We start from the raw sequence: 27596 nt of genomic DNA, 5'->3' as shown, positions 1-27596 counted from the left end.
GATGCCGAAACGCTGATCTGCGATCAGTTATGAAACATAGCTTCAGCTTAGTTTAGAGGCGCTAAGTTCCCGTTTGCTACATCTGAGCTGATTCTGAAACAGTTGAGGCAACGGCGGCAAAAACACGGAAGTGTCTGTACGACAGCGGGCGTGGACTATGGTGTCTCAACACGGCCTTTCAGTTAAACATTCGGGTAAATATAATAATAAAAAAACTCCCAACCCTGATTTTTTTATTTCATTATCAAAGTCACACAGACATGTCTTGATTTTCTGAATTGTCTGTTTTAGATTAGCCTTTATTTTTTGTGATAATGTTATGCAATTCAAATTAATTGATGCAATTTAGGCTATGTATTGATTTCCCCATTTTGTAGCGCACGATAATGATTCAATCATTAGTACTTCACTAAAGGACTCTGTTGCCATTTCACTGTATTACCACAAGACAGGAACATAATTAATTTATTTTTAGAAACCCTTTGGATTTGTATTGCTTACATCGAAACATACATGTTGTTTCTAAGACAACAGTAGTGAAACTTCTACAGCTAACATATGTAGCATATGTAATATATACTTTAGAATACTAATATAATCGCACTTATTAGATGAGATTAGGATGTCCGTTATGAAAGCTCACATAAAACACAGAGACTACACTTCCCACAAGGCTCTACGCGCTGTTACCATGGAAGCGTGGATAGCTTCTAGTTTCGTGGTTGGCAGCATCGACACAAATGTTTACAAAATAGCTTCTACCATGCATTTTTTATCACAGTGAATTGATATTGAATAATTATATGAATACCTAATGTATATAATGTATATTTAATGTGTATATATTAAGAGTTGTCCGCGTGTCCTCCACTAAGACCCGCAGCGGTGTGGCGCTGGTAATGCGCGCGAGTTTTCAAAGTGGGCGAGTCTTTAAAGAGGACGTCCGACCAGCTAGCCGGTGTTTGCTAACCTAGCTTTGTAAAGTTTGTTTTACCCACATCGGTTAAAGCCGGCGCTCGGTCGCATTAAATGTTAACTGGTACTTAACTTGTTATCGGCTCACGGATATTTGATCAAATGTATTCGCGGAGGTTTTAAATTGCTTACATGGCTCTCGTTACCGCTAAGCTAGTTAGCGTCGCTGCTTTGCGATGTAAACAATAGTGGCTAGCGGTTAGTTAGCTTCTAACGTCTCTTAAATAAAAAGATAAGTGGCTCAACAAAAGATCTTCTTCTGTCACATCCATGCCTACTGGTAAGCTAACGTTTTGTGTTTTTTTTTGTACTGGTTAATAATTCATTTTGAGCTAACTCGTAACGTTAACGTCGACCATACTAATGCTTTTAACGCCAACACCACACGTAACACATTTTGTGATTTCCCTCTTGAGTTTGTTTCTGCACCTCTTTTCGCAGAGTACCCTCCACCAACGGGCTCTGTCTGCATCATGTCTATTGATTTTGACAGTGCTGCTCTTCAGACCCAGCACGATGAAGAAGAATACGACCAGGAGGACTATGCAAGAGAGCAAGAGGTATTACACCTATACTACATTGTGAAGTTGTTGTGATCACGTGTTTTTTGCAGATGATGTTTGTGTCTAGTTGTTTGACCTTCCTGTGTTACTTGTCAATGTGATTGTGTTTACGGTAACATACTGCAAATGCTCAAGCTCTTGTTGTTTTTTTGGATTATACATGTACAAAACATCAGTTATTCAAACTGTCTGACGACCTGAGATATCTGGTGCATGCTTAGATTATAAAACTGTAACCTGTGGTGTTTGCAGTGCCGTATGCATCTCTTCTGAAGCGAAAACACAATTATTATCACCTTTTGCTCGCTGATTATGCATACTGTCATGTTGATATAGTTACACACATTTGTTATGCTCCTTTTGAGCGTTACATTTGTACGGTTCTGGTTCGTTGTTTTTCTGAGTACATTTTTTTCCCCTGATGCATTTGTGTGCTCTGTTGAATTTCACAAGGACCGTCGGTTTCCCAGCTAAACAGACATTCTAGTTATTACTCACGCCTACAATCTGTTGCACCCTGAACCTGAGCTATTATTGGCTCAAGGAAAAGGCCTCCTTCCAGGTGTGTCGCACAGAAACTAGCTCTGCTCTGTGGTTTCCCTCTCTATTTAGGTTACCTTGAGTCTGTGCCGGACCCTACTTGTAGTTGACTAACTGAAGCAAGCACTAAGAAACTGTTACTGAATGTCTTACCAGTGGTCTTCAATACTCAGAAGAAAGGGACTTTGAATATTCATTCTCAAATGGATTTTTTTTTCTTTGGGCTTGCCTATTTAGTATACGCAAGTTAGTCAAGTGGAAAATGTTTGCCACCGGTAATTGGAATGTTTCTGCTCCAGTTAACCTTGCTATATGTTTTGTATAAACAATGGAGTTCTTTTGGAGCAAAAAAACACAGCGATACGGCAGGGAGCCGCAGCCTACAACATGCCAGGCATGTTTTGGATGTTTCACACAGACGGTCTTCTCTGCAGTAAGATTAGACTAGAAGGTTATCAGGTGGCTTCACGGCTGAAGCAGAGGTTCCTATTCAATCTTTGTTAAATGTGTCAGCGAGATAACATGGGTCCTTTGGTTGTGGACACAGTGGCGGATTTGAGGAATATTCATCACTCTTTATGGGAAGTAAGTCCAGACGGTTCCGTCACACATGGCTGGTTGTAAAGCAAGCCTGGTCGGTCTGTTTCTGATGCAGAAGTTTATTTGACTTGTTGATTTTGTGTCATTAAGAGCTAGGAAGTTTTGACAGAATAATACATTGTTGTTCATCACTGTTTTGTGTCTCAATTTGATTGTATGGACCAAAAGAATAATGATCACATTCTATACAAATAGTACATACATTTGGGCTGGGACCTAGGGTCACCTTCATTACTGATGAAAAGCCGCAAAACATCACATTTAAACCAGAGAATATTTGAAGAGTTGGCTTAACAAATTACTTAAACGATTTATCAGTAAGATTAATTAATACATGCTTAAAATGGACACTTATAAGAACAACAATTATTATGATCACTAAAACCTGAGTAAAATATTGTTTTGACTACTTTGGCCTTAGTCCTCTTAGGACAATATCATTCTGGTTTTACTTGTTTTCAGATAACTTTGGAGCAACACACTACAAATGCGCCTCTGACACACTCAGAGACACCGTCTCTCAGGCTGTCAGAATTATTCTCTGCTGTTTTCCCCCCCTATCTGCATCACTTTATTACTCTGTTACGGAGCAACCACAGTGACTCATTTCCATGTGCGTTTTTTTCCGCAGCTGCACAAATTGCTCACCGACCTGCCCGATGACATGCTGGAGGACAGCATAGACTCCTCCTCTCCAGAGCTGGAGTACTCTACCTGCAGCAAGAAAAACACTGGCAACAGGTAAAACATATTGCTCCTGACACTAGTAATCTCAGATTTGGAGAACTGTGGGTGTGTTGTACACAATTACCTTATTGCATTGTAAAATAATTAAGCTTTTTTTGTCCTCTCCACTCAGCCCACAGTCTGCATGGACTCCGCAATGGTCAGATCATCCAAGGCCACCTCCTCATGAACAGGTAGGTAGTTAGTTAGTTGGTTTTCACTGATAGATTTTTGTCTTCTTAATTTCTAAAGATAAAAATATCACTCTTACTGTCAATGTCTCTCTGAAGAATCGTGAAGTTGATGAAGAGTATGCTTATGAGGATGGAGCTGTTCAGAACAATGGACATCACCCTCAAAGTCGACCTCTACCTAACACCTGGAACCAGGATCATCAGTACACCCAGGGAAATTATACATACACCAGCATGGGCTCAGAGAAATCTACAGAGACCAATGATTTCTCCACAGACGAGTATGAGTCTAAACCGTATCCTCAAGGCACTAATAAAGCTGTCGTGTATAATGGAGAGGGAGGATGCAGAGACATCCAAAACTACGGGGATCACAACAACGGCAGAAACCAATTTCAAGTGAGTAGAGTTTCATGTTTGGTCTATTTTGTCAACGCAGATGTTTTTGTATTATATTATACATGTGGTTGGAAATGCACATACATTTGCCTTGCCATTTCTTTTTTAATACATTTAATAAGCATCTAGAAGTCCACCAGTTTTGGGCATGTTATACAGATTAAAAAGTTATTTAACACAGTAGTTTGTTTTACTTCAACTATACTTTTACTATTTGTGTTTTTGTCTTCAATCTTTACAGTCCGGAGTGTTAGACAGAGTGGATCAGCACCAGGCCACCTACAATCCTCACCCTACTGCCCATCAGCCAACCATGTTCAACTCACAGGCCGTTCAACAAGAAGGTCAATTTGACCATCTGCAAAGAGAATTCCTTGACTCGACACAACGTGAGTTTTACAGTCTTGATTTAGTTTGTGGATTAATAGCACAGGAGTACAGTGTCATGTAAATCACAATAATACTTGAACAGTTATCCTATACACACATTAGCTTTTGTTTCCAGAAAAGGGCTGGGGAAACCGATGTTCTATGTTGGTCCACGTACCACCCATATAAACTATCACACTTTGACAGTTGTATTTCAGAGGTTCAAAGGTTTAGTTTTTAAATTCTTCTGTGGAAATAACAATAATTTGCTTACATTTATGCCTTTTATTATATTTCTGTGGCATAAATAAATATTCAGCCAGACTACAGGAAAAGTGTAATTTTAATTGTCATTTATAAGTAGCTGTAATAGCCTTAATTCAACACTTTTTTGGATGTTATGATCTATTAGGGTGTAAAGATAGGAAGCTCTTAGTTGACTGAGCCCGGTTACCAATATGAAACTGGATGCCTAACGTGTTATTTTATTACAAATTACATTTCTGAAAAATAGAATGTCTCAACACTGTAAATAAGGGATATGGTATTATTGTGTTTGATCTAAATGTTGTGCTGTGTTCCAGAAACTGCTGATAGAGAGCAGATTGCCCAGCTTCAGATTTTAAACAAGGCTCAGCAGAGGCAAATTGAAGACTTGGAGCGAAAGCTGGAGGATTCAAGGCGCAATATGAGATATATCGAGCATCAGTTTGCAATGGCCAAAGGTGTGTTTTACAGTTTTTGCTTTCAAAATGAGGGGTGGGACTTGCCGTTTACATTGTTTCAGTACATCGCCCATGTCAAGTAATGTGATAATTCAGATTTTGTGCCACTTTGGATTTAAATTTGTTGTCTCTGTACATTATGGTCTCTTCTTTTTTTTCTTACACGCATTCAAAAGCTAAAATTTCAGGACATCCATCAAACTTGGAATATAAAATATATTGCCTTGAAAACCTTTTCTCTTTTAAAGAATAGTTAGTCTGTTAGTCTGACCATTAGGTTTCATACTGGTGCTTTCATAATGTTTTGTTTTTGTTGGTATGCCATTAAAAGCCAAATGGCTTGTTATCTTATCAATTTATAGCATTGATTGATTAAAGAAGGGAAATAAAATGGGATATGTCTTTACTCACTTGGCAAGATGCCCCCTGGTGGCTGTTTAGAGGATTTGCACTATCCACCGATGAACTGGGTGATGAACTGGCTTTGTGTGTCCTTGTTTTCTTGCTGCCTGTGGGGACATAATCTATTTTTTTTTTTATCATCAATAGACGAAAAGGACGGCCTAGCGGTAAGCCTGAAGGAATCCAGTCAATTGGTTGAAGATGCCAGGGACAGAGAGGTTCAAATTCAAAACAAAGTGAAGGCAATGGAGCAGCAAGTACAGGTCCTGACTGAGAGAGACCATGAGGTAAGTTCTGCACTGACACACACAACTGTTTTACTCCTTATCTTAATTGTTTTAAGTGCACTACAAGACAGTCTGCAATAAATTAGGTTATCTATAATTTAGGAAGAGTCTTGTTAAAAAAAAAAGCAGTATCGGCTTTACAGAATTAAAACATCTGATATGAAATGATGTAAAGGCCTCACAAAAAAGTTTTGTAATGTGTTCTGAAACGGAACCAAAGCGATTCTGCTTGTGTCGTTTTCTGAAACTCACAAATGGCTTTAATATCTTAATTGAAACCTTTTATATTTCATTAGTCTTTATACAATAGTTTTATTTTGTTTGCACTGCAGAACTCGAAGAAGCAGATGGTGGCAGAAGCTGCAGTGGACAGCATGAAGCAGCAGATGTTGGAGCTTTGTCGCTCTGACACACTGTCCAGGACACGGCAGCAGCATGACCGAGACCTCGCTGTCACAAAGGAGCAGCATGAGAATGCACTGTTGACCCTCCAGCAGAAGCTGGACTCGACCTCTCACGATCTGAACGAAAAGGTCTGCCGTGTCACTGTCACAGGAGATATAGTCTAAGATGCCTGCATACGTAGTAAATTCATGCGTTTGTTGTTTTGTTGCTTCCAGATTGATGCTGGTCAGAGGCTGCGAGAGCAGGTGAAACAACTGGAGCGCCAGAGAGAAGAAGAGCAACTGGAAAGAGCCAGAGTCGTCAACACCCTCACTCAGCGTCTGGAGGAGAGTCAACAACAATGTGCCAAGCTGCTGCAGACAAGTGAGTGACTGTGTGCTTCACCCATCTTCTTGTATTTTATGTATTTGCTGAAACTACGTTGAGAAGAAATCACAGAACATTAAAGAGCAACTTCTACGCATGTTTTTTTATTTGCCCAATTTTAAAGATGTTTTTCTTCTGGCCCTATTTTCTTCAGGTTCAGTGCAGGAGATGAGTCAGATACAAATCAAACTACAACAGGCTCAATCAGCCAAAGCGCTGAGTGAAAACATGAACCAAGTTTTGCAGGTTTGATCTCTGATGTTTCGGCCCGAGACTTGAGACACTCTGAAAACATTATATAACTTTACTGATTCAACTTTTCATCTTTTTGATTCTAAAGGAGGACATGGCTGAGTTGAAAGAGCAGATCACTCTGTATGAATCTGCTGTGAAACACGGCGTTATTGCAGTAGACCTGAACAGTGACTGGGAGAACCACCTGTCCGACTCCTGTGTGGATTTAGGATTAAAGAAAACGAACAAGAAAAATGGTTTACTTCTTCACAGGTACATCATGATCATAGAGCAGAGTCATTGTAATCAATACAATGACTGAGTGTCTTTCAGTGGCATTCTGTGTCATAAGTGCTAGTATAAACTGTCAACTGGAAATATTTCTACTCATGTATCACCACTCCCGTCAATCCAAATCTAATTTCCACTACCATTTGGTAAGTACTGCCCTGGCTCACCTGTCGGACTCCAAGCTGCCCAAAGATGAAGCTTTGCGGCTGCTGCGGTTGGAGATGCAGCGCTGCCTGGGTAGTCTGAAGGGGAAGCGGCAGAAGATCAGTCAGCTGCAGGAGGAGCTCCAGCTCTGTCAGGGTCGACTAACCGAGCTGCAGACCCAGTTGGATGAAGCCAAGCTCTGCTCTTCGGTGAGAATTGCCCTCTACATGACCAGAGATGCACTTAAATGTTGCATTGCTGAGCAAAGCATTTAAAACTGCACTGGTATACGCTCTCTGATGGATATTAATCAGCTTTATGTTGATTGGCCAATTTGATTTCTTGCTGATAAAACAGAAATGGCAAAAATATGCACCTGGTTTAGGTAAGATGACAAAACTATTAAACATGATAGGATTAGAATATTACATTTATGCATGTTTCATACCAAAACTATCCAGTTGGGTTGGCTTAAAAAGAAACAAACAAGCATAAAACAATGCATAAATTAAGGCTAAGAGATTAAATGGCTCGAATTCCAACAATAATCATAAAAAAACTGTTCACAGGTCAGAGAGACCAGTCGGATGAAACATGTAGACGTAACCGGAGAATCTCAGAAAGAGTTTGCGAGACAACAGGAAGACAAACAACACTTGCAGGAACAAGTGGAGGTTGGTTGTAGTTTCATAACATTTATTATATTTGTTTTTAGACTATTGCTTTAAATACTGGTGGTGTTCTATCCAAACTCTAGTTGTTAGAACAGAAGAATATGGAGCTGAAACAGAGTGAGGAAAAGTTGAGGTCTGCCAACTTGGAGCTTTGCACTAAAATGAGGGAGATGATCCAGGAACTCGACCAAGAGAAGCAGGAGGCTCATCAGAGGTAAAATAATACCACGTTTTCTTAACCATAAATTATCGAGAAGTGTGTGTGTGTGTATATATATTTCTGTTTCTGTTTCTTCATGGAGAGCTGAGCGGATTCATCAGCAGTACAGGGACGACGTGGTGGATCGGGTCAGGACAGAGCTCATGCTGGAACACGATGCTCAGGTTGAACAGCTGACTGCACAGCACCAGCAACAGGTCCAACAGTTCCAGTAAGTCCTCTTCACCTGTCACTGAAAATAGTTTTTATCTAGAAACCTTTGCAGCTCATTTACAGTTAAAAAAAAACAACAACGTTGTTCTTCACAGAACCCAGCTGTCTGAGGCCAATGATAAGATGTTTGCTGTGCAAGAGTGTTACATATCTGTCTGCAAGGAGAAGGACACGCTTGACAAGGAAGAGGCTTTGATCAGAGTAAATGAGGTATGTTCACCTATCAAAAGCATGATTCCTATGCTCAAAACCATTGAAAGGAAGACATGAAAATATTAAAAAAGATAAAAATACACTAGGGTAAATGATGATTTGGAAATTGTTCTGTGTTGATTGATATTGTCATGGTACTGTTTGCTTTTGTACTCATTGTGTATCGGTTGACTTTAGCTTTACCATTTTAATTTGACCATTTCTCAACTGTTTTGCTTCATGCTTCCAAAAACAGTGTCTCACTGCTGACGTGACTCTAACGTACATTACCTGTGGACTGAGAATAATTTATGATTTAATTATCATTCCCAGCAAAAGATGAGGGAAGAGAGTGGCAAAGTTGTGGAGAAGCTGAGGGCTAAGCTTGAGGCTCAGCATCAGGACTCAATACACCAGCTCAAAGCTCTGTGGTCTAAAGAAAAGGAGACTGAGATCCAGCAGCAGGTGAACTCTCAGGTATCCTTGGTCAAGGCTTCTTGGAAGGAGGAACTACAAAAGGTATGATTTCCTCTAATTACTGTCCAACTCTCTCAACTCTAATGGTGATTTTACATCAGACTGTAACTCTAATTTACTGCTTTACTGTGGGTGCTTCAGATGGAGAAGACCTGGGTCCAGAGGCTGGAGGAGGCTGGGAGAGAGAAACGCAAAGAGACTGCTGAGGCAACCTGTCAGGCAGATGAGATTGAGGCAAGCAGTGTGACAATTACTGTTGAGGAGCTGGACTCCAGGCTCAGTGCCCTGAAGCAGCAGCTGCAACTGGACTCTGACAAAGTAAAATGCAAAGCTGTGGAAGAAGCCAGGAAACAAGCCCAGCGAGAGCTACACGAGAAACACCTGGAGAACATGGCCAAACAGGTCTTTTTTTTTTTTACAATACTTGTGCACCACGAGTGGCACCAATTGGAATCAAGCTAATGCCATTAGACTTGCTAACGCTATGTTATTCACACACAGTTTAGATTTATATGTTTCCTTTCACTTAGATTTACTAGCTACATCATGATTTTCCTGATTCATTCGTCCATTATATAAAATGAGCAAATCAAGTAGTTGTCCATCAAAATTAAATGTTGCACAACTTTTCTCCAACATGCTCTATTCCCCAAAATGTTTTGGCTGTCCTCATCAGAGATTGACCAAGTGTTGGTGTTTCAGGTCGAAGGTGCAGTAACCAGGGCCTACAATCGCTGGATTGAGGATTTTACTTCATTACCAGAATACCAAGCCTCTCTGCAAAGAGAGAGGGAAAAATGGGAGAAACTACAAGAAAATTGCACAGATCACCAGGTATGACTTTTTTTTCTTTGCGAGTCAAAAAGTGTCACTCCTGTTAACTGTTTTTTTTTTTGTTGTTGTTTTTTCTGATAATGTATTTTCCTCAATGTAAACGCGGCAGGTGTCCCAGGCCCTGAAGGAGGCAGAGGAGCAGTGGTATAAAAAGCACAAGGACCAGCTGGAGGAGCAGAGCTCTGGAACACACAGGGTGAAGGATCTCCAAGAGGAGGTGGAATCCCTCCAGAGTCAGCTGGAGCAGGAGAGGAGAGAGCAAGCTGCTCTTCTGAAGGCTGAGCTGGCCGGAGCTAGAGCCGCCTGGAACCGAGACAAACAGGAGCTCTCCGTCCTCCAGGTCCGCAGTGAGCAGGTTTACCAAAGCAAGTTGAAAGAGCAGCGCAAAAAGCTGGAGCAGGCTTTGCAGCAGGCCAGAGAGGACGCCGCTCTCCATAAGAAGGAGCTGCTCCTGCAGCTGGAAGCAAAGCTACAACAGGCTCTGAGGGCCCGAGAGGAGGAGTGGAGATGTCAGCATGCAGAGAAGGAGCAGGTGCAGATAAAGCAAATGAGAGATGAATTACTATCAGAGCTTCAGACTGGATTGGCAGAGGTCCAGGCACAACTTCTCAGGGATCCCAAAACAGATCAGCAGGGCACTGAAGACGCCAAGAGGACCAGCGGGGCCACATCAGAGGGCACAATAACGCACATCATCCAAGCATTCTGCACAGACCTCGTCAACAGAGCCGTGTCTCGAGCCAAGAAGGAGTGGAAGAAAGTGAGTTTTATTAACCGGTTATCTAAAGATGAAATAAGCGATTTTAACTGTTAAGGAGGAGTGGCTTTACTCGATGATTAATTTGCTGAGTCTGCAGAGGGCAAACGTAACACGAAAAGTAATCAAAACAAAACAGGTGAGTAGTGAACACACATCCAACCTCAGGTGGGTACAGTTGCAGGACTAAGCTACAGAGGAAAAGGAGTGTGTCCGCACACTGAAAAGTGCAAATTCCCAATAATTTATACATGCAATGTTTCAACCTACAGATATTTATTTGTGTGCTAACAGCCTCCTCCTCTTCATTTTCCTTTATCACTACAAGTTATGCCTTCTTAAATATCTAACTTGCCGTTACTAATCCAAGCCCCTACAGACTGAGCTACTGAGTAGCTTTTCCCTTTATGGTTTGATTTATGGTTTGATTTATGATCCACAGGTAGACGAGGAGAAACTGAGCCGTGTGTTAAAGGAAACGCAGGAGCAGCATGAGAGAGAAATCGACAAAATCCAAAGTATGTCATGCGTCCTTATTGTCTCTTCACTAAGCTGGGCATTGTGAAATCGTATCACTTAAATCCATTTGACGGGCAGTATTCATTATTTTGATTAGATTGCCGTGTATTGCCTATAAATACGTTTTTATTTGACAATATTGTCCACGGTTTCCAGGTATTTTGTCCCAGAAGACGGAGCAGGCTCGCTGCAGGAAGGAGTGCGCTGAGACTTCAGGTAAAGGGGCAGTTCACCCCAAAATCAAAAATACATGTTTTTCTTCTTCCCTGTAGTGCTATTATCAACCTAGTTGCCTAGGCCTGGTGATAGCAGCTGTAGAGATGTCTGTCTTTTCTCGAACAAAATTGGACTATGTGGCACTCATCTTGAGTAAAAGAGACATGATTTCTGGAAAGAGACATTGCTGTTTTTTTTGGCACTTTTGGCTGATATATTCCCATTGTATTGGAGAGAAGGCAGACATGTTTACAGCTGACGTCTCCAAAACTAGGCAACTCGCACCAAAACAATCTAGATTGATAAATAGCATTAGCTGTCCGTTCAGGTAAGCTGCAGAAGAAGAACCAGGATCTCCAGAGGCACTTGGAGAAAGCCTGTCGTCATCTCCAGCACAGCGTTCGCCAGCACAAAACTGCCATGCAGCATCTGAAAGGTATTTAATGTGTCTAAAATGTTTCTTTAAACCATTTAAACGGATTTATTCAACAGACAATGTATCTGTGTGTTGTAGATGAGCATGAAAGCAGCTGGCGAAAGGCAAAGGAGGGACATCTGCAGCAGCTTGAGGAGGTGAAGAGAGCCAAAGAATCCTCAGGGTTTGTTTTCTTTTTTTAATAATTTCTAATCTTTAGTTCAAATATGGTTTCTTCCTATGTGGCTGTGTTTAATGTTACATGCCACCTTAGGCTAACGTGAAGCAAAGGACCTTTTTAAGTAATATTCGAATAAAGTCCTGCTGTGAATTTACTTCCATTAGCTGTTAGGTCGGCTAGCCAAACACACCAAAGGGCCCCAGAAGTTTACTTGAATACAAACCTTGACTGTAACAGATTTTGACTTGTTATGGGTGAAGAATTGAGGTCTCTTTAGTATACAGAAGATTTATATGGTTATTTTCTGGACTATTTATAGCAAAAAAGTGGTTGGGAAGCTTGATCTTTTAAAATGTCAAAACAAATTCCTCAAGCTACACTGTTTTAGTTACTTAAAAAATGTCAGTGTTGAGTGGTTACAGCGCTATGAAAACATACATCTGATCTACTGTACATTATTATTATTTTTTTAATCTATTCTTCCTTCCAGGAGTTCTGATCACAAACCAAATGTTCAGCAAGGCCTCGAGGAGATGAAGGAGCAATACCTGATGACTGTGGAAAAGATCAGAGGTTTGTAATGGTGCTGATCTTTGATGTACCTGTGTTCATTTAAAATATTGGGAACAATTCAAAGTTACGCCCATCTGGAGGGATTAAGGGGCGGACAAAACTATACGCTATGATGTCCTGTATCATATTCTATGTATTTTGTTGGTCCTCACTTGTGAATCTAATGCAGGTTTATATACATGTGCATCAAATCTCACCAAGTCATTATCTCTGTCATGTACCTAGTGAATATACATATAACCGTTATTGAACAAGGAAGTCACATTGAGATTAAAACGTATTCACACGTGAGAGCTAGCCAAGACGGGGTCAAATAGAAGCAACAAAGCATATTGTGTTGTTTATGGCAGGAGACATGCTGCGGTACCTCCAGGAGAGTCGGGAGCGAGCAGCCGAGATGATCCGCATGGAAGTGCAGAGGGAGAGGCAGGACACCACCAGAAAGATGCGGCGCTATTATCTGACCTGTCTGCAGGAGTTACTGGAGGACGGAGGAAAGACGACAGGGCAAGTGGCCATAATTGTCCTAAACTTGTTTGCTTGCTTCATCATGGCTCCTCCGGCTAATTGCATCGATCTTCCTGTTTTCTGCAGGGCTGAAAAGAAAATAATGAATGCTGCAAGCAAGTTGGCAGCCATGGCTAAAGTGCTGGAGACGCCCATAAAAAGTAAATCTGGAAAGAACTACAGTTTACAAAGTGAGTCCTGTTGAAATGCTGTAATGTAGATGTTTTTATATTTATTTAGAAAATATCAACATGGTGGGAATCTGCTTTGTATTGACCGGTTGTTTGGCGGTTGTGTCCACAGCCGACTGCCTTCCAGATCGAAGCGAAGGTTTCAGTAAGAACCTGTCGACTCTTACTGAGCTCCCTGACATCAGGCCAGAGGAGAGATCCCACAGGGAAACACCGTCGGCTGATTCAGCGCAGAAACTAACAGCTGCAGCGAGAACCAAACCTTTGAGTCACCAAAACATTTCTCCATCTGGGGAGGAGGAGGCCTCAGTAGATTTAGGGCTTAAACTCCAAACTGTGATGAGTAAAAGCAGGGAGCTGTACTCGCAGGGCGTTCACTCCATCAAGGAGGCTCCTGTCAGAGAGGAGAAGCGGACTGACTGGAGCATGAGCAGTAGTGACTCGGACACAGGCTTCCGGGTTTCCACACACTCCTACTCGGGGAGGAAAGTAGAACCAGTGAAGCCCTTTTCTGTTTCTGCTGCCTCAGCAAGTGAGTTTGGCGACCTCTCACCGAATGTTTCTGACCTGACCGTCTACAACGCAATTGCCAAAAAGAACATGAACTTTCAGCCTGCAAAGATAAGTACCCACAGGGAGCCCACCCCTGGCTCTGAGGGAGAGAAGCAGCAAGGAGTTTGTTCCAGGCCTTTGTTCTCTGAGTTGAGACAACGGCAGCAGGACAGCGGCTTCGACAGTCCATTCAACCAACAAATATGACAGAAGTGAAGTAGTGCCTCCAATACAGTGGATAAAGTTTACATGATGTAGAACCTTTTGCCTTCATAGCTGGTTGCAGTGTGTTGATGTGTTTGTTAAAGGAATAGTCCAACATATTGCAAACTGCACTTATTTACATTATTGACGAGTTAAATAAGAAGATTGACGTATAGAGCCAGCAGCTGGTTAGCAAAGCTTTCCATGAAAACTGGAACACAGGAGGAAAAGGCCGGGCTGGCTCTATGCAAAGATACCAGGCAGTCTTTTTGCTTTGCTCTAAGCTTCTTCATTTAACACTCCTGCACAAGAAAGTGAATATTGAATAGTTTTAACACATAGTTTTTCCAGTGTTAATGAAATGCTTTTGTGCCTCTCCTTTTTGTTGGATGTCATTTAGGTCAAAAGTCTGCCCACACTGTGATATTTACCTTTTGATGCCTTGAGTGACCTTTGCTGACCCCTGTACTGTATTGAGAACTGGAGCAGCTGCAGGTTTAAACAAAGCTCACGTCGCTCTGTGTTCTGTGTTCTGTCAGATCCCAGTGTGTCTGTGTTTTTTTTATATTTAAACATATTTTATATCACGTTAATGAGATATGCTGTGCATAGATTATAAATGTTTTGTACATATTGATTTAATTTTTTTTAATAAATCTTATCATTTTATTGCATATTGAGAGAGAATATTTCATTTGTCGTGAGAGTGGAGCCGCTTCAGCAAATCCTGTTGACGTATTTTATATCAGAGATTACTTTTGGTGAATGCAGCCCTACTTCAATTTACTATAATTTTCATTTTCTGACATTTTAGAGGCAAATCCATAATAAAGATGTAAATAACCGTTATTCTTTTTAGCTTTTTCTTGTCACAAAGTGTGTGAGCATAAATAGTGGGGTCAACTAGGGCTGCAACTAACTGACAGTTGCTTTTATTATTGATTCAGCTGCAAGTTATTTTCTAAATGAATCCTTTGGTCGATATAATATGAGAGTATAAAGGAAATTTAATTGAAAAATGCTTTTCATAATGTCCTGAAACACTCAAAAATATTCCCTTCACAATAACAAATCTTCAACAAGCAGCACATTGTTTAAGCGCTTAAGTAAACTTGAGCTCATGAAAAACCTCAGCCAGCTTTCAAGATCATTTAAAGGTCATCTCTGTTAGAAATTATTTAATTGTTGGCTTTATTTAAACATTGTGAAGCATTTAGGGGGAACTATTGGCAGAAATGTAATGTATTATAAAAGTTTTTTTCTTCTTTTTCTTGGGGTATAATCACCTTTTAAAAAAAGAATCGTTGTGTTTTCGTGACTTTAGAATGAGTCGTTTGTATCCACAAATGGAGCACAGACATCAAGGCCTGTCCAATTAAAGCAGCCTTCTTATGTCAGCCTCTCTGTCATATAATATAAGTCAGTTGCTTAACAGTGTTCAGGTGGCTCAGAGACAGTAAATATCTTGCGCATGCATCATATTCGTAGAGGATGGCTGCTGTAGCTCAGTCTTATCTCGCTCTGACGCCTCTCCATGTATAATTAAATTGATTTTCCGCTTGTAGAATGAATTGGGTATATATTATTACTATATTTAGCAGATACGTTGCACTTAAATGACTGTCCAGTTGAACTTGAACCATAAAATCCGGGTCAGTTATAATCTGTAAACACTGTTTGCTCATGTTAGCAGATCAAAGGTTAATAAAGGTTTGGAAATGTTTACTATTAACTAGACACATTGTTTGCCAAGAGTCGCTCATGTATTGAAGTAAAACGGTACTCGTACCATAAACTCAGGTATCAGGGCACTTGCCCCAGTTTCTCAGTGGTGTTTACACTTCATCGATCATTGTCCACGTCATAAACTTTGACCAATATATTCAACTTTGCGAGTAGATGGGGAACGCCTGAATGTATAATTAATTTTAGACTTAAGAAGACATGAAGGGCAGGATAAACCTGCTCCACCTCTAACGAGCCACTCGGAGGATCACACTTCTGAACTGGGACTCTGCACGATGTGTATAGTGGCAATCAGAGGTGGCAAAGGACAGGCAGGCAGCACAGAGGGCAAAAGTCAAAGAAGTCAACTGAAAAGTTAAAAAAACAACAGAAATTCAGTTTGTCTCAATGATTTGGCCCGCTCACCGACACGGTCAACAGTTACAGTGCAGCGGTTGTGACACGCAGCTCGTGGATAACCTGAGCTACCTGATTTAACCTGATGCAGTACTTCTTCTCAGTATCACAACGGACCCGAGATGCATCTATTCCTGATGGACCAAGTGGCACAAACGTCATAAAAGATGAACCGATTCGACTCGGCAAGGTCACTGACCTCACAAAAACTATTTTTGAAGAATTTATCTGCTCATTATGACAATTTCACACTAATGTCTACTCTAAAGGATCAAGGAAGTTATAGCATGTTCAAAGTAGCGATTCAGAGTAGCTTTAAGTCTCTTCGTCTTGGCTCTGTGTGCACTACATGTTGTATGAACTAGTTTTGTTTCAACATGCCTCCAACGAACTGAAATAACGAACTGAAATAACCTCTGCGCCTCATGTTTATTCAATCACCTGTTTATTTAATCAAAAGGGTTTTTAAGCATGCCTTCCTACTCAAGGCCATGTTTGATTAGGATTCGGGTATTTTTACTCTTACTTAATATTTTAATATTAATATTTTCTTACAAAGCATCACATTTTTCCTCCCCCTTTTATTGTGAAACCTGCCCAACACATCAGCCACCGTTCAGTGCATTTGAGGGGTTGTTTTGTGATTATCTGTTCATATGTGTACGTATCCTTCTGTAGAATTTTCATACATATTCTTAAATGACTAACTCTCCTCCAGAGAACATGTTGGAGCTGCACTGAGATGTGAATAAATTAGTGGAAGAAAGCTAGTTTTGTCAGTTGAGAAAACTGGGAGCTCTGAGCTCCTGATTCAAGTCGTGACATCTTGCTGCGCACCGATCTGGTCTATTGGGGCGTCAGTGTGGGAGCTAGAAGCTTCTCAACAACAGACTTATTATTGTTGTTTGTTCCTCCCTCGCTTTAGGGCTGAGCAATCTGAGTACAAACATATTTATTTAGATATTTCTAATCAATATTGTGATTTCAATTTCTCTTATAGATTGAACCCTTCATTTGTGCTCATAGTTTTAAACATGATATAATTGTCGCAAGCACACATTCATAATGTATATACTTAAATAGGAGGTGAAAGTAATGCAGTTGCTTGTTATTTAGGTCCTCCAATGTCACTTATAGCTGGATAATTAGTCGGTTATATTGATTATATGGTTATATCATCTGGAGGGTTTTTAGGCACAGCAGTTTCTGATCAATATGACCAGCTCCCGGGACAGAAGCTCTCCCTTCACCCTCTGGTTGGGTGCAGGGTGACCCAGGCTGTGTTGCCCCTGGAGCTGACCTGGGATCAGCGGCATGGAGGACACCTTGACAGGTAAAGGCACACATGGGGAATGAGGTTAGTTCAAGCTTCAGGAGAACTGGTCACTGATGTAACAGATCATCAACAAAGCTGTATAGTTCACTAACATTGTATTATTGATGGAACACATCATTATCACGTGTTTTACTTTACTTTAAAGGTTATCTATATCATATTTAGAGCAATATTTTAGCATCAAACAACTTTGTACTGTTCATCATTTTCAAGTTGAAGCAAACACTGAAAGTCAAACTGCTATGGTTAAATGTCTGCATGTATTACTACGCCAGTCTTGGGTCCTTGGCCCCAACAGGTCTGAGAATCCCTGATGTCCTGAATTTGGCGTTTTAATGAATCACTGATCAACATTTAAAGGCTCCAGCTAGTAAAGTTTTTAATTAACCAAGACATGTTTTAAGTTCTTGAGGGCAAGTGATCAACAAATTGTCAAGTCTGTCAGGTTTTTGAATGGCGACCAATGAAGTGATATTTGAACATTTTGATTATAAATCTGTGTTATTGGTGTTTTCATATAGCCGGGACCTGATCCAACCTGTGGCTGTCTTATCTCTTTTAAACTTGTACGTTGTTCTCTTTGAATTCTCAAGTCATGTTAAGTCGTAACTTATTAAGTCTCACAGCAGTCCAGACCAAATCGAGCCTCGGGTTATTTTTGTGGTGTAAATTTGTTTCTCTGTGTCCATCTACCTGCAGTTTGGGATTTACCACTTTCTGTTTGATATAGATTAACATTTGATATCCTTAGAATTAGCAATATGAAGCCATCATGCAGAGTTCTGGTAACTGTCATTTTATGCATTATTTAACACATTCAATTCCTGCCACGTGCGCGCCTGTGTAGTGTGTGGCCCCTCCTCATAAACCAGCAGACACATGCAGCTCAGTTTAAGGAGTGCACGCCTACCGCTGGCTCAGATTGCGTATGTGGGCTTCGGGTTGCCATTTGCAGAGCTATGTGTTTGTTATGACTTTTCTACATCATCAGTACATTTACATTTACATATGTCTGCTGCTGGCACTTTATATCATGTAAAAAAACAAAACAAGTAGCAGGACGTACACTGCAGTGAAGTGTTTTACCCCGGAGGTGTCGCAGCTGGAGCCCAAATCACTTTGTGAAATGCAGAGTTTTCTCTCAATGTCCCTCAGATTATTTAATCTCTGTTCCCACTGTAGACCCAGTTTTGTACACATAACGCGGCACGCTCATGCAACACGAGGATCCCGGTCCGAGTCTCCACAGTGGGATGAGGAAACACCCGGTCTGGAAAGCAGACAAACATCGGAATGGAGGCGGGGTCATGGGAGCGCCGCCCCGAGCTGAGTGGGTGAACTTTGTCACAAATCTCTCCGAGCTGCATAACACTCACTCGCCTCATCCGGGGACAGATGCCCGCTGCAACATGTACGTCTGGTTCACCGTGTTCGCCGGACTGGCTCTCCTGTGCGTCGCGCTCCTCGGGACAGTTCCCCCTCACTTCGGCGAGGAATGCAAGTACATCCTGGCCAGTCTGAGGCTCGGCTTCAGGCTCCTGAAGTACAAGACGTGCAAACCTTTCTACAGCGTCCTGGACTGCTTCTTGGATGCAGTGAAGAGGCATCCCGGGAAGGTGTTTGTGCACTTTGAAGGACGGGAGTATACCTATGGAGACATGGACACGCAGAGCAACAAGGTGGCCCGCGCGCTGCAGGCTGAAGCCCGGCTGAAGGAGGGCGACGCGGTCGCCTTGTTTTTGGCCAACGAGCCCAGTTTCGTGTGGACTTGGCTCGGTTTGGCTAAACTGGGCTGTCCGGCTGCTCTGCTTAACTTCAACATCAGATCCAAGTCGCTGCTGCACTGCTTCTCCTGCTGCGGGGCCAAAGTGCTCATCGCCTCTCACGGTGAGGGACAGGAACGTGTTAATGCACGGGTCAGGGGAGGAGAGGAGCGGGTCTCCATCTTTACGCATGCAAACACTCACTATTTACATTGTGCATTGACTAAATACTGTTCTTCTTGAGGTCCTTGTATTTCTGTTTTATTCTGTATTTCGGAGGGACATATTGCACTTGTTTACTCCAGTAGGTATGTTTGAGAGCAGCTACTGGTTGCTTAAAACATTTAAAAAACATAAACATATGATATATTTCAGAAATGCAATACCGAGATTAAACTAGTGGTTCCCAAACGTGTTGGCTTTTGACCTCTAACAGAGATGCATTGTTAAATTGGGGCCACTCAGATATTCTGTAAATTATTAACACATCCAAAAAGACAATTCGGCTCTAAACCTCTCATGTGGTTTATTTAAGAAACTGTTCCAAAAGATACAACTCCTATATTTCACAAAAAAAACAAGATTAGAAAATATAAATACAAATACTCATTAAGCGCCACAACAACAACAACAACAACAGTAAACTGCTGCTTACACATTGCTACCAGTATTAACAATATACAAATATAGTATATCAGTCTTGGTACATTTTGTGGATAATTCATCCATACTTTTAATAAAAAAAGAAGTTTCACCTTTTCATTATTTGATTTGTATCAATATTAAAGTAAAGGTTCTGAATGCTTCTACATTTGTTCTTGAGCCTCAGAAACCTTTTCTGTATCAGTATTCTCCCCTGTAAATATAGCATATATTAGGAATATACACCATGTTAACAGTATCAACTGAAAGTACTATACGTAGTACTTTTAATTAACAGATCTGAGTTAATCTTCTCTACTAGATTACAACTACAACATGTTCTTATCAGGTATCGGGCCTCACAATGAAAGTAAGTGGAGGTAGCAACTCTGAAAGTACTAATCCACCTTCATTAAGAATTTATACCACATATTAAAAGCTGTTTATGATTGTTTTAGTCAAAATGAACAAGATTCAAACTTAAATACGTGTTTAATGGAAAGACAGTAACTGATATTATTGAGTTACTGTCACTCACTCAGTGCTAATCTCCACAGGATAAACCAAGACTTGTTTCATAGCTAACGCAATCATGACAAAATCCTATTATTTCTAATGTTTTATCTCTCTTTTGTCTGAAAAACATAGCCGTGTGACTTTAAAGTAGTGAACTGTTACGAGAATATAGACCAAAAACAGCTTCTTCAGCCAAAGTGATCCCCCCACATGGTTTCAGTCAGTGTGCTGTACATTCGGTCCTGATCTTTATGTGCAGCACTCTTTAAACTTGTTTACACTTGGCCATTTTTGGCACTAGACTTTCACCCCAGAGTTTCCCACATTTAGTTTCCTGCAGCATGTGCTCGTGTCCCGGTGGGACGTGAGGTAACATGAAGCCTGTGTGTGCGGCATTGCGCAACACACAGAGGTGTCAAGTAACGAAGTACAAATACTTCGTTACCTTACTTAAGTAGAAATGTTGGGTATCTATACTTTACTGGAGTATTTATTTTTCAGACGACTTTTTACTTCTACTCCTTAAATTTCACGCAAATATCTGTACTTTCTACTCCCTACATTTTAAAAATAGCCTCGTTACTATTTCATTTTGGTTTGTTTTCACTCCGGCTTGTCATCGTTCAAAAACACACACAAAAACCCTCTCCGCCCCGTTGTGCACAGATACGTGCGCGCGCACACAGGTGAGCGCTGAGCACACACACCAGCGGACAGAGAGCGTCGAAAAATATGTCGCGTGAAAAGCAGACCGCTATATCTGCGTTTTAAACACTCCCAGGGTGAAGATGCAACAGCAGCTCTCCTGTGAGGAGCAACCGGAGTTCTCCTCGCACCGGAGCAGCTCTCTGAACCCGGAGCAGCTCTCCTGCTCCAGGTGAAACGAGACAAAGTGCTTGTGTCTTCTACCAACAATGAGCTGCTTCACATATTACAAAAGTACAAAGTACACGGATATAAAACTAAGTCATTAATAAATACATGGACAAATGCCTGTACTTTCGGGTAAATGGTTGCGGTACGCCGTTAACAGGTTACGCTTGCGCATGCGCGATTTGACGCGAAGCAGTGAGCTCCGTGAGTTCGCCTTTTCTTGCTGTTGCGTTTCTCAAAATAAAAAAACAGATCTAAGCTCAATATTGAGCATGAATTGAGAGAGGCCATATCAAATCTACAACCCCGTTTATAACATATGTGTCGAGGAAAGCAGGTCACTGCTGCCACTAATACTGATACAACCTGATGGCTCACATATCTGCACTCATTCTGTTTTGTTTGGCAACAAAAATTAAAAGCTTATTGTTTTCCACAATGAGCTATTTAGTAGTAACTAAATATGAGTTATTTTTTGCACAGATAGAACTTACACAAAACATTGTCTGATGGGGCAATCTGATTTACTTGAAAGTGATTGCAATTTTCTTTATTCTGTTATTTATAAAAGCACAGATGTGTCACACAATTATGTTATTTACAGAAAAAGTTTGAGAACCACAGCTTTAAGTGTTTGTGTCGGAGTCGCCGCCTATTTTGCACTATTACAATACTTATAGGCAACTAGTTATCATGTCTTCCGCTCCATGAAACGCATGTTAATGCTCAGTAGTACACACATGATACTTTAATGTATTTGCATTGTAATAAAATGTGATAATTTTAAATGGGCATATATGCAGCTGAAATGGGTAGCCTTGTGCATCTCACATTTTTCAACATAACATTTTAAAACATTATAGTCATTATGGCCTTTAGAAAAATGATTGTTTTGGGGGGAGGTGGGGTAGTGCACTATAGGCCCCTGAGACGTGGCTTAAGAGTTTGTCCTTAATGGGAAAAAAACATTCCCCTTACATTACTTTTATACTTTTAAGTAGTTTTTAAACCAGTACTTTTACACTTTTACTTAAGTAAAAAGCTTGAGTTGATACTTCAACTTTTACAGAAGTATTTTTAAACCCTAGTATCTATACTTCTACTTGAGTAATGAATGTGAATACTTTTGACACCTCTGGCAACACAGAGCTTTGGACATAATGTATAGAGCTTGAATGCCTCTCTTGTTTGCAGAGCTACAGGACGCTCTGGAGGAGGTTTTACCGACACTGATAGAGCAAGGCATCAGCGTGTACCTCATGTCCGAGACCTGCAGCATCCAGGGCATCACCTCTCTGTCGGACAAGATCTCCCGGGCCTCAGACCTGCCGCTGTCCCGGGACCTCAGAGCCAACGTCAACATCAGGAGCACCGCCTTGTACATCTACACGTCGGGCACCACAGGTACACCGGGAACACCTGGTTAAAACTAATGCAGTCGAATACAACAGTCCTGCAATAAATCACAATGTTTTGTTGAAACTGTGTTAGTTGCACATCATGGTAATTATGGAGGCGGAGTTTGTGGTGCAGTTAAACTGTATTTCCTTCTACGGAGACGTGTGTGTTTATATTTGATCCATGACAGTAGACATACGATTGATTCTTCTCGGATGGTCGGCAGTGAACTGTCTCAAACTATTCAATGGGAGCAGAAACTCTGCTCAAGACGCTCATCGGTCTGTGAAGTGTTCATATATGTGAGCTAGTAAGATTTTAACTTTAGTCACATCCCTCCACGCAGAATATCGCTGCTCGCGTCAGCAAAAACTAGCTATCTTTGCCTGTCTGGCGTTTGGTGCAGAAGAGGAGGTAGACAGTGTACAGTAAAACCAAAACAATGAGCTGAAGGACACTAGAACGCAGCAGCTTTAAAGAACATGTTATTAAAAAAAAAGAAAGTCTCTGATTTGAGAGCAGAGAGTTGGCTCATGCTGCAGGAGTGAGACGTTTCCTTTCTAACTGCATACACCTAATACTAACTGTACCTGATGATGATGTATTATCTTTGACTGTGGAAGGTTTGCCTAAAGCAGCCGTTGTCACCCAGGAACGGGTTTGGGCCGCCTCCTTCATCCAGGCGGTGTGTGGAGTCACATCAGAGGACATCTTCTACATCAATCTACCTCTCTACCATAGTGCGGGCTTCCTCATCGGGATGATCGGAGGCATGGAGAGAGGTAATGTAGTATTCACACACCTGGTCATAAGAAGATCCTGTGTACATTTACGGGAAGGTAAAAGCTGCGTTATATGATGTTTATTGCAGGTATCACCATTGTCCTGAGGAGAAAGTTCTCTGCCTCTCAGTTCTGGGACGACTGCAGGAAGTATAACGTGACGGTGATGCAGTACATCGGTGAAACAATGCGCTACCTCTGCAACACGCCCAAGGTAAAAGGAATCGACAGTTGAATTAATAAAGTATCGTTCTGATGGAAGATGTGAAGTCTCTGTTGTGACCCTGAATCAATCTTTCACCTTTTTGCAGAAAGACGGTGAGAAGAACCACAAAGTGAGGATCGCCATCGGCAACGGAGTCCGAACAGACATTTGGTCTGAGTTTCTAAATCGCTTCGGGGACATTAAAGTGAGAGAGCTGTACGCCGCCACGGAGGGAAACATCGGCTTCATCAATTACACGTCCAAAATCGGTGCAGTCGGACGAGTCAATTTTGTCCACAGGGTGAGGAGAGGAAGTCGTGAAGATCTGAAGAACTGTGGGATGAACTGTTAATACATTTGGAACAGACATTCTTGGTTTCTGGGGCTAACTAACTAATTAACTTATTGTCTTATTGTTTCTTCCGTCTAGTTTTTCTTCCCGTACACTTTGATAAAGTTTGACACTGAGAAGGAGGAGCCTGTCAGGAACTCTGAGGGCCTGTGCATCGAGGCAGCCACAGGTGAGTCATCATTACAGGTGGAAACACACCTTTGTTTCCTTATTTCTCTTTCTTTGACACAAGAGCAGCAGTACACATGTTGATGATCTATTCATTTTTGCTGTTTTTATGATGCAAAACTGCTTCCAGCTTCTCAAATGTGACAATGTGCTGCTTCCATCTGTTTTATTTATTGTACATTTAATATGATTGGTTTTGGATTAATGGTTGGACATTTTTCATGTGTCTTCTTGTCAGGCGAGACGGGACTTTTGGTCGGACGGGTTACTAAGAGGTCGCCCTTTGTTGGGTACGCTGGCAACCAGCAACAAACTGAGAAGAAGAGACTTCGTGACGTGATGAAAAAAGGCGACCTGTACTTCAACACCGGAGATTTACTTCGGTTTGATGACATGAAATTTGTGTACTTTCAAGATCGAGTTGGAGACACTTTCAGGCAAGTAGGGACACATCTGTGTTGATCTGTGAGAATTGTTGTTTTAATTCTCTCAAAGGATAGAAGGTCTTCCATTTGTTTAGTGTGATAGTAGACATAGTGTGGTTTTCACACTACAAGACTGGCAGATTTTGGGAGTTTCATCGCTCTCATTGACACATCATAAGCGCAGTCTTTCCAAACACTTTCCAAAAGATATCTTTTCAGTTATTTGTCTAAATCTGGTGGCAGTCAGGAAGTCATTTGGGAAAACATGTTGCACAAGTGTTTTCTTATTTTAGTCTCTGTTGCTTGTTTGTTGTTGCAGATGGAAAGGAGAAAACGTTGCCACATCGGAGGTCGCAGACACTCTCTCAATGGCTAACTGCATTTTTGAAGCCAATGTCTACGGTGTTAAAGTTGAAGGTAAAACCACTAATGTCAGAAATGATAATGCTATAATAATAATAATAATAAATAATAAAAAAAAAGCTGTATTCTCTGCTTTTTAAAAATATTTTCTATACGTATTTAATTTAATTGTCTGATTAGGTCACGAGGGTCGGATCGGCATGGCAGCTGTCACTCTGAAAGAAGGACAAGATTTTGACTGTTTGCACACCTACAAGCAGGTCGTCAACTACCTCCCAGCGTACGCAAGACCTCGATTCATCAGGATTCAGGTACAAAATACTCATCATGTTGCTTGGCTTATTTCATGCACCTGCAGCCTTGAGGCCTCTGATTATAGTGAGATGTTATGGGTTTTAAAGCAGTAGCAAAGGATTCAGCCAGAACACAAGCGGCCACCTGCACAGGAAACACCCACTTAGGCCTGACAAGAGCACACAGCTCTTTGTAGTAGACTTACATTATATATTGAGTTTAAAAGGAAGTTGTTGACTGTGGAAATTATAGTTCAAACATTTTTAATTCAACATAATAATATTAACCAGAAAGTATCATGTATCTATCAAGAAGAGTTATTGTATTGTAGTCTAGCAATTTATATGACTTTTCATGATAACCATTTAAAACATTGTATGTAAATGTATATAAATGAAGATATTTTTTAAAATATTAGTTGTATTAACTAAAGAAAAAAAATATTTACGGTAACACTTCCCGTTCACACCTCACACCTGCAGGCAGCTGACTTCTTTCATAAAGTCCATCCCAGGTCTCCTATTAAGTAAAACTTTAAATGATGTCTGTGCATGTCTTATATGCACATTTATAAGACATTATAATGTATTTAAAAGGTTCTATAGAACTCTTTCTAAATGTTTATAAGCATGTGTTAAAATGTATGACAAGGTTTATAAAGTATCATAGGTGTTAGAGATAATGTTTTCTAAGTTCAGTATTCATAATGCTTTATGATAGCGTCTTATGAATGTGCTTATGATGCATTATACATATGGCCTTCATATACAGTGCTTTTTTCAATTCAAGAATATGTATAAAATGTTTTTTTTGCAGCCCTGCCTGGAGATGACGGGGACATTCAAGATGAAGAAAGTGAAGTTGGTGGAGGAGGGATTCAATCCAGCTCACATCGCAGATCCTTTGTACTTTTTAGATCCTGAGAAAGGGATGTATGTTCTCCTGACTGAAGACATCTACAAAGCAATCGCTCGTCGGGAGATAAAACTCTAACACAGAGAAACTTTAAACCACACGACTCGTTGGTTTTCAAAGATGTAACATCTCATTTTTAGACATTTTTAACAGTGGACTAATCTCAGGGATGGACTGACCTCGAAACTTTGAATAATGGTTTAACCCTCCTGTTATTTTGTTCCCTTGGGGCTCAATTTGACTGCAACAACTCAAACCCTTAGGAAATGATTGCAATGAAACATATTACACAACTTCATGTATCAGGTAGTTTATGTGTCAGGTGTTGGAGAGGCGACCTCCAGGGTCTTATTCTCATCAGAGGAGACTCATAATCAGGGTCCTTCTCAACATTCTCCTCTAAGTCACTTTCACTGTCAGAGAGCTGTGACTCAACCTCACTGGCACAACCAAAACAATGTCTTAATGTGTTTTTACACAGCTGGGGAGCACTGATCCATACAAAATGTGTGAAGGACATTGAAAACATATCATGCAAATTTGATGTGATTTTAAAAAGAGCTTTAAAATTGCAAATACGATTATGTCAAGCTGTCATTTGGAGATGTTAAACATTGAAATTAACTCTACAGCTTTTGTAAATGTATTCCTTAATACTGTCAGTATTTGATGTACACGTATGTCTTACTGCCACTGTTGTACTTTTAATAATTAAACTCTGGTTGTCTTTTTCCCCCAGGCTCCTATTGTATGATTGGCCAGATAAATGGTCGCATTTTAAGTTTTTGTTTGTTTGCATTAGACTGAAAATCACTCTGATATTTCACCGCTGTACATACGCTTTGGATATTGAACCTTTATGACCTACTTATGTCACACATGGGCACAATCTCTTGAGGACTTATCAGTGAACCTTTGTACTATACTGTACAGCCAGTCTTTAGTTCATCAACGTGTGCACTAACCTCACATCGTGTTAGACGACAGCATGTGACGACACTGAGGGTTTTGTCTTTAGTTGCTCTGCCCTCAGTTCTCTGTTATTCTGTGGACAGAGCAGCGTTCTGGCTCTGGTGAGCTGATTGACCAACACAACCTTTGACATACATCATTACACACACTGTCTTGTGACAAACATGGATTTTTTTTTTTTTTTAAATCAGCTGGCTTCTGAACATTATGAAAGTAATGATATTTCTGATGTCTGGAGTTGAACTTTAGTACCCAAAATGCTTCTTATTGTTACTTCACTTAACTGTTTTACTTTCACAACTGGGTTGTCAGCCAAATGGTCCAGTTCACGTGTGTGGTAGTGAAACTTCAAACCTCCAGCTCATGTCATTAAAATTGACTTTCCACCAATTTTTATTTTTTTATATATTTATTTTAATAAGTTTTGGGTTGAAACACTATATCAGACACATTATTAAAAGCAGAGTAACTTTATACATTCAGTTGCAAGTGTGAGAAAAGTCAT

At 40.7% G+C, this 27596-nt stretch overlaps 2 protein-coding genes across 2 annotated transcripts; both read left to right on the top strand.

Annotated features, from left to right (window-relative positions):
• Nucleotides 1-1448: 1448 nt before the first annotated feature.
• Nucleotides 1449-14612, top strand: cep152 (centrosomal protein 152; the record flags this gene model as incomplete). Its single annotated transcript, XM_079223754.1, has 27 exons — nt 1449-1535; nt 3310-3419; nt 3538-3598; nt 3695-3997; nt 4239-4386; nt 4951-5091; nt 5641-5780; nt 6113-6313; nt 6401-6548; nt 6706-6797; nt 6892-7058; nt 7228-7429; nt 7790-7894; nt 7978-8108; nt 8197-8325; nt 8423-8537; nt 8853-9038; nt 9138-9398; nt 9699-9830; nt 9940-10590; nt 11030-11105; nt 11263-11322; nt 11651-11758; nt 11837-11921; nt 12409-12491; nt 12842-13189; nt 13239-14612. 27 exons carry the CDS (start codon nt 1449-1451, stop codon nt 13946-13948), a joined length of 4980 nt encoding a protein of 1659 aa, XP_079079880.1. The 3' UTR covers nt 13949-14612.
• Nucleotides 14613-18832: 4220 nt separating this feature from the next.
• On the top strand, nt 18833-26840 carry LOC306740933 (long-chain fatty acid transport protein 2-like; the record flags this gene model as incomplete). Its single annotated transcript, XM_079223180.1, has 10 exons — nt 18833-19310; nt 22412-22621; nt 23239-23397; nt 23487-23611; nt 23709-23903; nt 24033-24123; nt 24361-24559; nt 24867-24964; nt 25091-25221; nt 26021-26840. The coding sequence occupies 10 exons, from the start codon at nt 18833-18835 to the stop codon at nt 26195-26197; spliced, it is 1863 nt and encodes a 620-aa protein (XP_079079306.1). The 3' UTR covers nt 26198-26840.
• Between the last annotated feature and the right edge of the window lie 756 nt (nt 26841-27596).

Source organism: Taurulus bubalis, assembly GCF_910589615.1.
Source record: "Taurulus bubalis genome assembly, chromosome: 9".
Classification (NCBI taxonomy): domain Eukaryota; kingdom Metazoa; phylum Chordata; class Actinopteri; order Perciformes; family Cottidae; genus Taurulus; species Taurulus bubalis.
Note: the sequence above shows the minus strand (reverse complement) of the source record. Positions and strands in the feature narration are given on the sequence as shown.